The sequence below is a fragment of the Canis lupus genome, assembly GCF_048164855.1.
Source record: "Canis lupus baileyi chromosome 5 unlocalized genomic scaffold, mCanLup2.hap1 SUPER_5_unloc_7, whole genome shotgun sequence".
Taxonomy (NCBI): domain Eukaryota; kingdom Metazoa; phylum Chordata; class Mammalia; order Carnivora; family Canidae; genus Canis; species Canis lupus.
In genome coordinates this window covers 487,030-504,275 of record NW_027326414.1, presented here as the reverse complement: position 1 = coordinate 504,275, position 17,246 = coordinate 487,030, and the positions used below count along the sequence as shown (strand labels likewise).

The window sequence follows — 17,246 nt, the reverse complement described above, 5'->3', positions numbered from 1 at the left end:
TGATGGTTCATGCAGAAAGTAAAAATGCAGAACTTGTTTTCATTTTAAACATTAATCAGGAATGCCCCTAAGCTGACCCTTAAGGAGTATGATCTGGAGAAAACTGTCATCATAAAATGTAAGAACTGACAGGTTTTCAAAGGGGAAATTTTATTTCTTTCAAGTTTCTGTATACTTGTATATGAATCCAGAGCAACAAAATTGAACGTGATAGGCAATCTGCTAAACTGAATAACCCTCTTTAAAATGTGTGCTTTACAAAAATTCAGATGTTACACTTTTATCAATTTTGATCATAGTTGATCAACATAGCCATGAAATATATTTTAAAGCAGCTGTGAAGTCCATACTTCAGAGAGCTATTGCCCCTAATTCTTTTGACTATTATAGTAGTGGTATAAAAAGGCTGATAGAGGAGTCCTTTTTCAGTAAGTTTACTAGTAATTCCCAGCTTCTGTGCGGACATGAAGATTAATAAATGTTTAGTTCTTAGAATTGGAAATGAGGATTTGCAGTTACTAGGTAGCAGTGTAATATTCAGATGCAGTATTCCTGCAACTTTTATACATCATATAATAGTCTTAATTTGGGATATATATATATATATATATATATATATATACAAACTTGAAAATCTTCAAGAAATAGGTGTGTATGGAAAATTAAAGATTTTTAGCAAATCTTCATATTTAGGCCAGTATTGTAAGCATATGCATGAACATCTTGATTAGTTGTTTTAATATTTTTATCCAGAGGTCCTCTGTTCCTCTTTTTTTCTTTCTTTAAAGTTATTATATTAGTAATATTCCATGGTATGAAAATACAGTGTTCATCTTTCTGTTGGTGAACATTTAGTTTGTTTCTAGTTTTGTGCTAAAATAGAAACAAGCATTGTATTATTATAAAAATTGTAAAGCCATTCCGGTTTCTTCTGGGAAATGTCTTTATTTCATCTTTTGTTCATTTTTCTTTCGTGTAGTTTGTCTTTTCTGATTATAGGAGTTCCTTAGAATACTTATCTGTGCTTTGAATGTAATTGGTTTGCTTTTTGTAGTTTTCTGCGTCTAGATGTCAAAGATACCTTCTTGTTTTCATCTTCTAGTTCTAAAGACACATAACAGAAGTTTAATCGACCTTATATTGGTTTTCTTTCAATTGTGAGTTTTTATACTGGCAAGACACATTTCACTAGCTGTGTTCTTTTTTTTTTTTTCATGAACTTCATGGCCGTACTAGCCCTTACCTTTTTCTTTTTTTTTTTTTAATTTTTATTTATTTATGATAGTTACAGAGAGAGAGAGAGAGGCAGAGACACAGGCAGAGGGAGAAGCAGGCTCCATGCACCGGGAGCCCGACGTGGGATTCGATCCCGGGTCTCCAGGATCGCGCCCTGGGCCAAAGGCAGGCGCCAAACCGCTGCGCCACCCAGGGATCCCTACCTTTTTCAAATAAGTTAATAGAATCAACTTCTCAAATACTGCCAAAAATGCTTTTGGAGTTTTGATTGCGATTGCATTGACTCTATATATGTAATTTGCAATGATAGCTTTCAGATAATGACCATTTTCCGTGCATGTTTTATTTATTTATTTATTTTGGTTTATTTAAAATACTGAATATATGTATTGTGGATGGGTTGCTATTAAAAAAGCATCATTTCTAGTGCTAATAAGTTTTAAATGTGACAAATAGATATATTTATAGAAGGAAAGTATGTAATCTGGAAACTCAATTGTTAAGTATGAAAGTTCAAAGTTGGAGTTTCATTCTTCTGATCTGTAGCCTATATTGGAGGTGCTCGCCATGGTGTTAAATCCTGATTTGTTTTCTGGTCATTGTCATGTTTTGGAGGGCTGTTACTGTGGTCATAAACATTTTCACCTTAAATTAAGTCCAGGAGAATTGTATTGTACCTTTATCTTAATAGAAGCTTATTTGAACGTGTAGTTAATACATAACTAACTGTGTTTGAAACAGCATTACCAGTAAACAGAACATGAGACTTTTAGAATCAGACATGAATATAGCAGAATCACTGCTTTACCAAGTTTTGTGATTTCAAGCAAGTTACATAATCTTTCTTGTTTAGTTTTCTCACCTGTGAAATCGGGATATAAAAATACTTAACCCTATTATTCTAAGTAGGTAGATCTTTACTGAGCCCCCTCCCTGTGTCACCTTGGGAAGATGGAATGAAATTACTTGAGTTGGGTGTTTGGCACATGAAAGTTGCTCTTTCGATGTTGGTTCTAGTTTTCTCCAAGTAGTTTTTTTTCAGCCTTGTTATCTCCTTTTTACTTAGAGTCTACACCAGGAGACAAATCTGTATCACATTCTTGCACAACTCCTTCCACATCCTCTGCCTCTGGACTGAATCCCACATCTGCACCTCCAACATCTGCGTCAGCAATCCCTGTTTCTCCTGTTCCACAGTCACCGATACCTCCATTACTTCAGGACCCCAACCTTCTCAGACAGCTGCTTCCTGCTTTGCAAGCCACACTGCAACTTAATAATTCTAATGTGGACATATCCAAAATAAATGAAGGTAAATTGGTAACAGTTTTATTATTATTATTTGCTTCGTGTCGTTAGTAAATTCCCCAATTTAGGAGTGGTCTTTTGTTTCATTTTGAAATTCACATTTGAGCGTCATTCTTTGAAATTCATATCGTAACCTCATGGTTGTTGAAAGCCTTTGGTATTGTAATTGAGTTAGTAGTACTTGGATTTTTCCTGTATATTTTTCTTTTTTTTTTCTCTCTGTATATTTTTCAAGACTTGCTGTGTACGGTATTTACCGGAGATAAAGCTATTCTGTCTGCTTAATGTGTATAATAAATCTCTTTTTTTTAATTAAAATTAAATTTTTTTAATTTCTAAAAACTGATATAAAAACACTTAAATTCTAGCATATTGTTAATTCCAACTTTGCTTTTCAGTATGCTGTTTAGCTAGCAACATCAAAGAAGTCTGAATAAAAGTGGATATAGTTTTAATTGACAAGCTATTCAAATTCAAACAGTCTTAAGAGCATTTTAAAATTTTCTGTTTAGAATAGTCCATTTCAGTATGTGTACATTGTTACATAATATATTTAACAGTAGTGCTAAATGGTTAAGTTCTTCCTTTATCTTAAAAATGGAGCTATTTCACGCTAGTTGGTCAATAATTTTGTTCTTACTGTACTTTCTTGCATTTTGATTTTATTCTCTTAAGATAACTGTGCCATTCTATTTGATAGGTACATGTTTTACTAGGGAAAGTAGGACTTTAAGCAGTTTGAAGAGATGATAGCATAAGAAAATGTCAATAATAAAGGATCTTGTGCTTTGAAAATAAATGATGTTCCTAAATTACCTAGCTTCTTTTATTTAATGTCTGTTCTTTAAAAGATTGTTGGAGTGGGTATTAATGTAGGGTTTTATTTTATTTTATTTTTAAAGATTTTATTTATTTACTCATGAGAGGCACAGAGAGAAAGAGAGGCAAAGACACAGGCAGATGGAGAAGCAGGCTCCATGCAGGGAGCCTGACATGGGACTCGATCCCGGGTCTCCAGGATCATGCCCTGGGCTGAAGGCAGGCACTAAACCGCTGAGCCACCTGGGCTGCCCTAATGTAGGGTTTTAATGGTCACCTTGTTTAGTAAAGCATTCACATGAAATAACTACCCTTTATCTTTTTAATTTCAGGTAACCTACAAAAGCCCTTTAGCTATTAATGAATAGATTTCTGGTATAATCAGAATTTCCAGGGAACACTCTTTACTGTTTTTAAAAAGTCTCCGGAGTTTCTTAAATTGAACACAAATTTTAATGCAAAGGAAAACTACTGTTTTCCTTTACAAAAAAAAAACCATTAAATTTCTTCTACCTCTGATCATTTCCTATCTCTGGACCCATTTTATTACCATCTTACAGATTTTTATTTTGAGAGTTCTAGTTTGAAACACTGCAGTTTCTTTGGGGTTTTTTTAGTTTTCAAGTTGTTACTAATACCATACTGTGCCACTATGTTTTTATTTTAATTTAAGATATGTGTTTAGTTCTTACAGCAGCTGTGACACAAGCCTCATTGCAGTCTATAATTCATAAGTTTCTTACTGCTGGACCATCTGCTTTCAACATAACTTCTTTGATTTCTCAAGCTGCTCAGCTCTCTACACAAGGTATTCATTTTCTTAGGTATTGTGAGAATTGTATATTAATTTGGAGCAGGGGGTTCATGGTAAAACTTTTTGGTTTCTGAAGAGACTAGCTATAACAATTTGATGTTTGTTTTACAGGATCCTGTAATTTGTTTTTAATTTTATTTATTTATTTATTTGAGAGAATGTACATGAGGGCGGGGAGAAACAGACTTTCTGCTGAGCAGGGAGCCCAATGTGGGGCTCAATCCTGGGACCCTGAGACCATGACCTGAGCAGAAGGCAGATGCCCAATCTATTGAGCCACTCAAACACCCCTGATGTTTGATGATTTTTTTTTCTAACACTAGTATATACAGTATTTTTTTTTCCAGATGAGGCAAACATTGACATTTATCTTCCAGTATTGCCATTAAATCTGTAATACATATTTAATTCAGACTTTAAGTTGTCAATGTACTCTAAAGCTGAGTGTAAACTGATATAAAGCTGAGTGTAAACTGATAGGTCCTCAATTTTTATGAAACATTGAATATATTTTAAGTGTTGGTTTGGTTCACATTTGATGTTTAATGATTTTTGACTGACCACAGGATACAGAAATGCTCAAGTCCTGTCTTAAATTACCTATTTCTCTTCTCCATGAAACATCCAATGGAAAGAGGCATATATAGGAACAAAGAAGAAATGAATTGGTCACTTTGACTTGTCCCCCTGCCCCAATTCTGAAAACTAATAAACTGAGCAGAAACACTTATTCTGAAATTGAAATATAATAGTGCAAAGACTTAACTCTCTGGTTATCCTCATGAGGCAGGAGATAAAGGGGTATAACCAGGCCTAAATATAGAATAAGAAAGAACAAATAAGAATGGTGAGGATGCCTTCCATGTGAGAATAGTTCAGGCTTACCTTCTTGCTTCAGCCTAAAAAAACAGGTTGGAGGAGGCATACATTGGATGTGCTTCTCTAATTCACAGCTCGTTTTTAGTCCATGACTCCAGTGAGTATTTCAGATTCTGACTTTAAACAGTTAAGTGTTCTGTCTGGTGTTCAGGGGGCATGTAGAGGGATGGAAAGACCTCTACATATATATTACGGAAGTTTTGGTTTATTTGGAATTAATTAATTGCTTTACTTTTTCACAGCTCAGCCATCTAATCAGTCTCCAATGTCTTTAACTTCTGATGCATCATCCCCAAGATCGTATGTGTCTCCAAGAATAAGCATACCTCAGACTAACACAGTCCCTATCAAACCTTTGATTAGTACTCCTCCTGTTTCATCACAGCCAAAGGTATGTTGCTTTTGAGGGAAATTTGGAAAAGAAAGCACGAAAGCACTCACTTCTGGAAAAACAAGTTTAATGTTTTAGACTCTCTATTGTAGGAAAAGCCCTCTTTGAGAACGTGTAGTAGTGGTGGAGTGAATGATGGGTCAGCTTAGATGCAGGTTAGTCTCAGTAAATTGAGGACTCTAGAGGGAGTTGCATCTATGCTACTTTTAAACATTTTTTTAATTAAAAATTATATTTATTTATTTACAGAGAGGGCATGGGGGGGGAGGGCAGAGGGAGAAGCAGACCCCTTGCTGAGCTGGGAGCTCACTGGCGGCTTGATCCTAGTACCGGGAAGTCAGACACATAACTGACTGAGCCACCTAGGCACCCCCATCATATGTGTTACTTCTATACGCTGATTGTTTTCTCTTACTGGCTGAGATTTGTGACCTGGAGGAAGAGTGGGATAAAGAAGGATAAAATAATTGTCTTAATATTTGTAGAGTTTTTTAACTTTTTAAAAGATATAACCTGTTTTCCAGTGGCTTTCCTCCCATACTTTTATTTTAGAAATGAATCCATTTCTGTGCTAAGAGCTTAATAGTATTATATTTAACTTCACATCATGAGAATCAACTACTATTTGCTTCATTTAATAGATAAGAGAATTAAGCCTTCAGTTAAATCCAGTTTTTGTGGTGGAATCAGAATTTAAGGCCTAGGTCTTTCTGAACACAGAATCCATTTTACTAAGCTTATACTACCTGTGTTTCTCCAAGCAAAAGTTTGCATGAATGGCTCCTCAGAGACAGTTAGAAAATTGCTGGTCTCTTCTTATTGGAATATAAACCAGACCTTAACAACACTGCCTTCAGATTTTATACTATATCATTTGAGTCTTGCCCAAATTTTTTTTTTTTAAGATTTTATTTATTCGTGAGAGACACAGAGAAAGGCAGAAACACAGGCAGAGGGACAAGCAGGCTCCATGCAGGGAGCCCGATGTGGGACTTGATCCCAGTACTCTGGGATCACACCCTAGGTGGAAGGCAGACGCTTACCTGCTGAGCTACTCAGGTATCCCTTACCCAAAATTTCTTAAGCAAATCTTAGTCATACTCATTCTTTGCTTTGTAGTCCTATTACCAGCAAAACATTAAAAGATTTGGAAGTTGGTATATGCACAAATTGCAGTTTTTTTTCTTAATGGTAAATTTAAGAAATTCTTTTTAGTTAAAAAGTAGGCTATTTCAATCCTTTATGCTGAAGATTTTTTTTTTAAGAAGGAACTTTTTTTTTTAAGAATTTATTTATTTATTCATGAGAGACACAGAGAGAGAGAGAGAGAGAGGCAGGCAGAGAGAGAAGCAGGATCCATGTAGGGAGCCCGACGTGGGACTCGATCCTGGGACTCCAGAACCAGGCCCTGGGCCAAAGGCAGGTGCCAAACTGCTGAGCCACCCAGGAATCCCCTGAAGATTTTTTTTTTGTTTAAGATTTTATTTTATTTTATTTTATTTTAATTTTTTATTTATTTATGATAGTCACACAGAGAGAGAGGCAGAGACGTAGGCAGAGGGAGAAGCAGGCTCCATGCACCAGGAGCCCGACGTGGGATTCGATCCGGGGTCTCCAGGATCACGCCCTGGGCCAAAGGCAGGCGCTAAACCACTGCGCCACCCAGGGATCCCTAAGATTTTATTTTTAAGCAGTCTCTACGCTTATCGTGGGGCTCGAACTCACAACCCTGAGATCCAAGAGTTGAATGCTCTACCTACTAAGCCAACCAGGGGTCTTGCCAAAATTTTATATTGAAATAAAGTTAAGGCTTAAAGCTTTAGGCTTTTTCACAGAAGCCTAAAAATAAAAACGTATTGAAAGATAACTTGAAATTGATGCTAGGACAGCTTTTAGGTCTTCCTTAGCTTATCCCTTCCCTATTTAAGTCATTTATCTAAACTCATTTTAGGGTCAGTCTGGATTGATACATTTAACTCAAAATTTAAAAAGAAATTAGTCTATTCTGCAATTTCATACTGTTTGCACTTTGTGAGAGAAGGAAAAAATTTTTTCAACAAAGGAGATCTTCTTAGAGCTTAAAACTCGTCAGGGTGTAGTATCTTAGGAGTACAATAAATAATGACTAAAAGTGATTGTAAAGTTTTACAATCAGTTATAAGATTAGCATTTCAAATCCCTTATGTATATGGGCATCAAATTTTTTTTTAATTTTATTTATGATAGTCATACAGAGAGAGAGAGAGAGAGGCAGAGACATAGGCAGAGGGAGAAGCAGGCTCCATGCACCGGGAGCCTGACGCGGGATTCGATCCGGGGTCTCCAGGATCACGCCCTGGGCCAAAGGCAGGCGCCAAACCGCTGCGCCACCCAGGGATCCCCATCAAATTTTTTTTTAAGTGGGAATTCAGTATTAAGTAGACCTTATAAAAATGCTTATAAAAATGATTTTTATGTAGCCAGGCTATCCAGATTTGTTTGGGGGAATATTAAAAAAAAAAAAAAAGGAAGAAAGAAGAAAAAAACAAAACTATTATTGGAGGATGTGACTTAATCACAAATGGCTGTCTGCCTTCGTGCCTTAATTCGGGGCTTGTGTTTAAAAGTACTTGTTTTCTTTTTCTGTGGCATGTAAGTATGTGTAGTGTACATATCCTCACTGACAATCATGGTCCTCTTGTTCCACCTCTGTAGGGTAACATGTCTTTGAAGACCACTCCAGTGTTGACTCATTCACTGGTAGACCAATCTATACGCTCTGCATATGTGGTTTAAATTTGAGCAGCTGTATTTGTATGATATAGTAACATTAATTTTTACTGATATAAAAATAACTGAATCAGAGGAGCTATCTTAGTGTATTAGAAAGAAAACTGGGCTCAACATTAGAGAACTAGTTTGTGTTCTTCTGCTTTACAAAAAGTAATCTTAAAGTCTTCTGGGCCATTTTATGAAGAAATTCTATGTTAGTCTCAAAATGAACGTGGCTCTTCTAACTGTGAACTTTGGGAACTTAATCTGACTGCAATTCTTGAAGTCTCTAGATTTTTCAGAGTTTAAGACTATCCAACTAGATTTGGAGGGGTGTGTGGATTTGGGGACCTGGATGACCATGATTTACACAATTAAATATGTCTATATCACTAATAATTATGAAACAATTAGGGGACAGCTCATGTTATCTTAAAAATTACTAAAGAATAGAAATAAGAGACTTCACATTGATAGTACTTTTGGTTTTATGTACTTTCCATGGTATTTATGTATATAATAGAAGCCTGTCTCACCAGATTTTGACATTTCAGGTTAGTACTCCAGTAGTTAAGCAAGGACCGGTTTCACAATCGGCCACACAGCAGCCTGTAACTGCTGACAAACAGCAAGGTCATGAACCTGTCTCTCCTCGAAGTCTTCAGCGCTCAAAGTAAGTTCATGTGTGTTGAAACATTTTTTCATTAATGTTGCATGCTGCATTGTTTGAATATTATAAAAATATATGTATAATAGAACTTGATCTTGTAAGAATCCATGGTTAGCCTAAGTTTTATGTATTATAAGATTTACAAAGGCAAATCTTACTCCAAGTAGGTTGTTGTCTCTAGTAATGAAGCCAGCTTATTTTTTGAAGAAAGTCATTCTTCAGATTTTACTTAATAGAATATGATAGGAGTAACAATATGTCATACTTGTACAAAGAGGGCACCTGATTTTATAATACTTGTTGGAAATGACATCATTTTTTAACCTCCTCATAGCAGTTTTAGATATGAGTGTATTGCTGAATCCAAAAATGGGAAATACTATTTCTCAACTGGTATGTGTCAGGTTTTCCTAAGAGCTTCAATTTTGACCCCTGTGTGGAGTGCTTGTCAGATAGGGCTGTATTGTGTTACATGTTTCTTTGTTAATTAACAAATACAACTTTAAATGATTTTCATTTGATTGATTTTCCTATTTTGATTTCTTGCTATGAGGTAGCAAAATAATTCAACTATTGTTTTTATTGTTGTTTTCTAAACAAGCATTTCAGAACTTTTACATCCAAATGAGAGTTGTTCCCTTCAAAATAATCACCTTGGGAAGCTGTCTACTTACTCCAGCAATGTTGCCATTGCTCAGAACATTTTTGGGAAATACTTCTTTTAAATTGTCTTTAGAGGCTGCAGTATTATTTTAAATATCCTCAGTGATGAAAACTCTTCATCCTTTGGGAGATTTAGTTTTTGGAAATAACTGAAATTCATTCAGAGCCAAGTCTGGTGAAGCAGGTAGGAAATCAACTTGGGTGATTAAAGTTTTGGTTCTTACCACCATATCCCCAAACCCTAGCCAAACCATACAGTTTTAAAAGAAGATAACTTATCTCAGAGTGTTATTTTGGGTCTTATTTTGCCACTAAACTCATTTGTTGCTGTCCAATAAAATGCCTGTATTTTGCTTCACATTATCTACCCTCTGATTCAGTATTTTGTTCTGACACTAAACAAAGGCAATAGATTTTTCCCCCTCTTTATCTACATGTACTTAAGATGCAATACTCAGTTGTGCCTTATATCTACAACTGTTAAAATATGACCATTTCTTAGTTACATTCTGAGTAGTGTTTCTGGTATACAAAATCACAGGTTCTGCTGTCAAATTTGAAGAGCACTATTAGTTTAAATTTAACTGACATTAGTGTTCTTAGAAGGGCCCTTTTTCCTCCCAAAAGTGTGTTTAAGGAGTACATGATATATAACTACACTTTGGATTTTAAATTCTATGTATTTGATGTTAAAATAACAGATTTTTCTTAGGAATTTGGATATCTTTAATTTAATAGAAGACATTGACAATTTTTAGGTATCTCCTTTTAAAAATATACTATACATTCAATTCTTTTTTCTCTTCCAGTAGCCAGAGAAGTCCATCACCTGGTCCAAATCATACTTCTAGTAGTAATGCATCAAACGCAACAGTTGTACCACAGAATTCATCTGCCCGACCTACATGTTCATTAACACCTACGCTAGCAGCACACTTCAATGAAAATCTCATAAAACATGTTCAAGGATGGCCTGCAGATCATGCAGAGAAGCAAGTATGTTACATGATTCATAGCAGATGTTTTACCTTTGGATGAATGACAAAATATAATTTCTTCTAGAAAATCTAATCTAGATCACTGAATTTAAGCTACATTTAAAGTAATGTCTAATTAGATTGTCTATAGTCAGTGCATTAAATTAAATATTTGGTAAGCACTTATTTTAGGGCATTTATGAGATAACTTTTTATGGTTTCACATAAAATATTTTAATATACTCAGCATTTAGCACTGTGCTGAGTGCTTTATTTTCTCCACTTCTCAAAACTGTTAAGCAGTGCAGATGAGTTCTCCCATTTTACCATTGAAGACCCTTAAGACCAAATAAATTATATACCAAAGTCACCCAGTTAGAATAGTTATGAGGCTTAAAGCCAGGATGCTACTCAGCCAGCTGCTCTGATAGTTTTAGAACTTGTTCATACTATTACTCTTCTATCTCTCCACTAGACTAGCAAGTAGAAGTTAGAAAACAGTTTTGCTTTGGAATGAGGGACCTTTGGACATTCCAATTAACTGCCATTGGCTTCTCCCTTTTAGCAGCTTACTGACTGTCTGAAATTTTCTCTAAGTTCACAGAGGTAATATTGCATATCTTATGACATCAGAATACAGTGAAGTCCCTTTTAACATTGTTACACCTGAACTTTACTCTGGCTGACTCAGCATCTTATTAACCACGAATCATGAGCTCTTCTATCCTTAGTGCTATGCAATACTAAAATTGGAAATACTATATCCTCCAGAAGTTGAAGGGGGAAATCTTGGAAAAATACCTTCTTTCCACCATTAGACAGTTTTTTAAAGAAAATCCTTTTTCTCCTTTAGATTCACTATCATTTTTGTGGATTTAAAGGCGGATTGTTCTGTAATCTTGGTACAAAGTTGTCAGAAATTTAATGTTTTGGGGTTTTTGTTTTTTTTTTTGTACGTGATTGTGGCATGTATGTGATCTTTATTTCTTTAATTATAGGCATCAAGATTGCGAGAAGAAGCCCATAATATGGGAAGTGTTCACATGTCAGAAATTTGTACTGAATTAAAAAATTTAAGATCTTTAGTCCGAGTATGTGAAATTCAAGCAACTTTGTGAGAGCAAAGGTAAGTTTTTCACTGACAAAGTTTTTGTCTTAGTATATCTTAAATCAGACTGAAGAATATAAATCAAATTTCATTTCTGAAATTTAAAGTTCTCTTTGATAGAACGTGTTCCATAACACTGTAACTGCATTTTTAAAAAACGATTGATTTAAGAGAGAGAGTGAGTGAGGTGGGTGGGGGGGAGCAGAGGCAGAGAATCTTTAAGCAGACTCCCTACTAAATGTAGAGCCTGATAACACGTCTTGATCTCTAGACCCATAATAAGATCATGACCTGAGCCAAAACAAAGAGTTGAACTCTCAACCAACTGAGCCACCCAGGTGCCCCACACTATGATTACACTTTGTAATTTAATAATAATCCTGGTGAATGGTAATGGCATCTAGATTTTAGTTCTCTAACCCATGGTAGATGCTTCATTAGACTTTTGTCTTCTAACTCTGTAAAGTACAATAGTATTTAAATAGTGAAATGTTATAACACTGTTAACATATAATGTTAACTAAATGTTAACAACAACTGTTAACACAGTTGACAGCAACTAATTATAAAGGGTCTCCTCTTCAATTGAGGGTAGTATTTGGTTGCTGGCCATACTTGTTTCAGTTGAAATTTCAAATCACTGTAAACATTGTCTTTGGATATTTCCAAGATCCCTTGGAAATTTAATTGTCTAGCAAGTATATCTGTTTCTGAGGTGTTTTCACTTAAACTCTTCTTGTCTCTCAGTTTTTAATCTAGTATCCTACTCAAGCAAGGATATCTACATCCAAGTAAATAGGACAGATATTTTTTACATGTGTCTTATAAAATCAAGGACAAATTTTTAAGGGCCTCTCACATCCTATCTTTATAAGTCACTGGGTCACAAGTAGAGTTAGTCTTAACATGAATCTACAAATATTTAGTAAATACCAAGTTGGCATTTATAGTAAAAATTGAAAACTGTTTTTGTCTAATCCTTTATTAAATTCTCTGGAGTTGTATTTTGAATATCAACTGGGATTTGTTTATGATTGCTCTGAAAGTACTTCAAACATACATAAAACTTGACTACATTTTGGCTTAATAAGACAGGTGATTTGACTTTTAGGAAATTATTTGCTGCCCCAACTATTGACAACAGTATACACTGATTACCAAGCTATAAATACTATATAATTATGCCTATTTCACTGGTACAGGCAGTAAATATCATACTCCATAGAAAAGAAGGGTCAGAAGTTCATGGAAGGTTTATGAAGTTCATGGAAACCTAGTTAGCCGTGGAGTTTATTTTATTTTTTGTTTTAAATATGCTTGTTAATTGGAATTTGACTCAGCTTTCTTTATGAGCCTATGTTTATATTGAGAATTTGTTCTTCAAAATGATTAGCCTCTTGCACCTAGTTTATTCTAGGCTTATTCTGTTGTGGCCTAGAAAACATATTTGGCTCAGGTTGTGATCCCGTGGTACTGGGATCAAGTCCCACATCAGGCTCCCTGCAGGGAACCTACTTCTCCCTCTGCCTATGTCTCTGCTTCTGTATGTCTCATGAATAAAGAAATAAAATAAAATATGTGTCTCATATTTAATATGTGCTGCCTTTTGTGTGTATCTGTGGTGATACAGTAAATGACATTTTTAAAAATCAGTCTTTATAGTCAAATTAATTGAGAAATTGTTAGAAAACCAGGAGACATTCTAACTTTTGTCATCCTAGTGTTTCATGCATTCACTGGTCATTTTGTCTTAACTCTAGACTAACACATTTATTTATTTTTAAATATTTATTTATTTGAGATGGGGAGGGGCAGAGGGAGAGAGAATTTAGAGCAGACTCCCTGCTGAGCACAGAGCCTGCCATGGGGTTTGATCTCAGGACCGGACCTTAAGATCATGACCTGAGCCAAAAGCAAGAGTTGGGACACCCAACTGACTCAGCCACTCAGGTGCCCCTAGACCAATCCATTTTTAATTTCTTAGTTTTAACTGTAGTTATTCATTTTATCTTTTTTTAAACATTTTTAAAAGATTTTTTATTTATTTAAAAAAAATTATTTATTCATGAGAGAGAGCAGCAGAGACAAAGGCAGAGGGAGAAGCAGACTCCATGCAGGGAGCCTGACGTGGGACTCGATCCCGGTCTCCAGGATCAGGCCCTGGGCTGAAGGCAGAGTTAAACTGCTGAGTTAAAACTAGACCTGCCCTACGACCAGCAATTGCACTGTTGGGGATTTACCCCAAAGATACAGATGCAGTGAAACGCCGGGACACCTGCACCCCGATGTTTCTAGCAGCAATGTCCACAATAGCCAAACTGTGGAAGGAGCCTCGGTGTCCATCGAAAGATGAATGGATAAAGAAGATGTGGTCTATGTATGGAATATTACTCAGCCATTAGAAACGACAAATATCCACCTTTTGCTTCGACGTGGATGGAATTGGAGGGTATTATGCTGAGTGAAATAAGTCAATCAGAGAAGGACAAACATTATATGGTGTCTCATTCATTTGGGGAATATAAAAATAGTGAAAAGGAATGAAGGGGAAAGAAGAGAAAATGAATGGGGAAATATCAGAGAGGGTGATAGAACATGAGAGACTCCTAACTCTGGGAAATGAACAAGGGGTGGTGGAATGGGAGGTGGGCGGGAGTTGGGGTGACTGGGTGACGGGCACTGAGGGGGGCACGTGATGGGATGAGCACTGGGTGTTATGCTGTGTGTTGGCAAATTGAACTCCAATAAAAAGAAATTTTTTTAATTTTTTAAAAAATTAAATAAATAATATAAAAATCATGTACTATGTATTTCCCTAAATTAAAGTGGAGTGAGTCAGAGCTCCAGGCGCTTGACAACTGCATCCCCTCACACTGTGTCAGTTTTGGGGCCATCATTGGAGACAGCCATGGTTCAGTGTGTTTCTGATCGCAGAGGTCCATGAGTCCCCAGGACACCAGATCAATTTTTGGAATTATTTACATACTTAGAACAATTGAGATAAAGAATAAGACTCTGGTGAACCAGGCAGATGGAAAACCTCTCTGAAGGTGACAAAAAGCCAACAGCTCTAAATCTACAGGAGCTTACCCCAAATGGACACAGCGATTCCCTGGGGCTCCCTGCTCCTACCTCCACAGTCTCTATCTTTATCTCCCCCATACTAGATCCAGGCGGGGTCACACACATATACATAAAGATTGGTTGGTTCCACAGTGACTCTACACTTCTTTCCTTTGAAGAATAGCATATGCTGCATGTCTCTAATAAGAAAGTAATACAGGTTCACTGCAGAAAATCTGGGAAAAAGTATAAGAGAGAAAGTAAAGGAAATTTAGGGAAAACTAATATAACATTTGGTTCTATGGCTTTCCAAACAGGTTTATATGTTTTTTAAAATGGGGTCATGCTGTACGTTTGCTTTTTCACTAAATTTCTACGTTTGCCTTACACCTTGTTAATAAATGATAATAATCTGCCATTTGGTCTTCCCTGATGTGAAAATGCTTTTTGCCTGTGAAATATAAACAGATTGAAAGAATTCAAAATCCAGCTTCATCCAGTTTAAACTTGAATATTGAGAGACTCAAATGTTATGAGAAGGGGTTATCTTTAGAATAATAATTACTAACTAACATTCATTGGATGCTTATTCTTATGTTAGGCATGATGCCAGGAACTCTAAAATGTTATCTGGTTAGATGCTTACAATAACCCTGTAAAATAGAATCATGGCCCTTATTTTCAAATGACACAGTAGCATAGAGGGGTCCAGAAACTCGCAAAGGACTCAGTTTGGCATTGGGGGTGGTGAGTCTTAGTGCCATGTCAGCCAAACTAAAGGTCATGTTTTTAACTACTGCATTCAATTATTCAAGTGGTCTCTATCGATAAAGTCATTTCTATACACTAACAATGAGACTGAAGAAAAAGAAATTAAGGAGTCAATCCCATTTACAATTGCACCCAAAAGCATAAGATACCTAGGAAAAAACCTAACCAAAGAGGTAAAGGATCTATACCATAAAAACTATAGAACACTTCTGAAAGAAATAGAGGAAGACACAAAGAGATGGAAAAATATTCCATGCTCATGGATTGGCAGAATTAATATTGTGAAAATGTCAATGTTACCCAGGGCAATTTACACGTTTAATGCAATCCCTATCAAAATACCATGGACTTTCTTCAGAGAGTTAGAGCAAATTATTTTAAATTTGTGTGGAATCAGAAAAGACCCCGAATAGCCAGGGGAATTTTAAAAAAGAAAACCATATCGGGGGCATCACAATGCCAGATTTCAGGTTGTACTACAAAGCTGTGGTCATCAAGACAGTGTGGTACTGGCACAAAAACAGACACATAGATCAATGGAACAGAATAGAGAATCCAGAAGTGGACCCTCAACTTTATGGTCAACTAATATTCGATAAAGGAGGAAAGACTATCCACTGGAAGAAAGACAGTCTCTTCAATAAATGGTGCCAGGAAAATTGGACATCCACATGCAGAAGAATGAAACTAGACCACTCTCTTGCACCAGACACAAAGATAAACTCAAAATGGGTGAAAGATCTAAATGTGAGACAAGATTCCATAAAAATCCTAGAGGAGAACACAGGCAACACCCCTTTTGAAGTCGGCCACAGTAACTTCTTGCAAGATACACCCACAAAGGCAAAAGAAACAAAAGCAAAAATGAACTATTGGGACTTTATCAAGATAGGAAGCTTCTGCACAGCAAAGGATACAGTCAACAAAACTCAAAGACAACCTACAGAATGGGAGAAGATATTTGCAAATGACGTATCAGATAAAGGGCTAGTTTCCAAGATCTATAAAGAACTTATTAAACTCAACACCAAAGAAACGAACAATCCAATCATGAAATGGGCAAAAGACATGAACAGAAATCTCACAGAGGAAGACACAGACATGGCCAACACGCACATGAGAAAATGTTCCGCATCACTTGCCATCAGGGAAATACAAATCAAAACCCCAATGAGATACCACCTCACACCAGTGAGAATGGGGAAAATTAACAAGGCAGGAAACCACAAAGGTTCGAGAGGATGTGGAGAAAGGGGAACCCTCTTACACTGTGGGTAGGAATGTGAACTGGTGCAGCCACCCTGGAAAACTGTGTGGAGGTTCCTCAAAGGGTTAAAAATAGACCTGCCCTACGACCCAGCAATTGCACTGTTGGGGATTTACCCCAAAGATACAGATGCAATGAAATGCCAGGACACCTGCACCCCGATGTTTCTAGCAGCAATGTCCACAATAGCCAAACTGTGGAAGGAGCCTCGGTGTCCATCGAAAGATGAATGGATAAAGAAGATGTGGTCTATGTATACAATGGAATATTACTCAGCCATTAGAAATGACAAATACCCACCATTTGCTTCAACGTGGATGGAACTGGAGGGTATTATGCTGAGTGAAGTAAGTCAATCAGAGAAGGACAAACATTATATGTTCTCATTCATTTGGGGAATATAAATAATAGTGAAAGGGAATATAAGGGAAGGGAGAAGAAGTGTGTGGGAAATGTCAGAAAGGGAGACAGAACATAAAGACTCCTAACTCTGGGAAATGAACTAGGGGTGGTGGAAGGGGAGGAGGGC

The 17,246-nt window shown here is 36.3% G+C and overlaps 1 protein-coding gene across 14 annotated transcripts in view; it reads right to left on the bottom strand.

Annotated features, from left to right (window-relative positions):
• Positions 1–17,246, bottom strand: part of LOC140629455 (homeobox protein Mohawk-like) — a 129,573-nt gene that overhangs the window by 53,934 nt on the left and 58,393 nt on the right. The window contains exon 6 of one of the 14 annotated variants that reach the window (XM_072818949.1): positions 5,534–5,879. The exons of the other annotated variants lie outside the window; for them this stretch is intronic. Coding sequence (XP_072675050.1) covers positions 5,785–5,879 — 95 coding nt within the window. The 3' untranslated portion in view covers positions 5,534–5,784. Of the gene's footprint in view, positions 1–5,533; positions 5,880–17,246 lie in introns of those variants that run through there. 14 annotated transcript variants of the gene reach the window in all.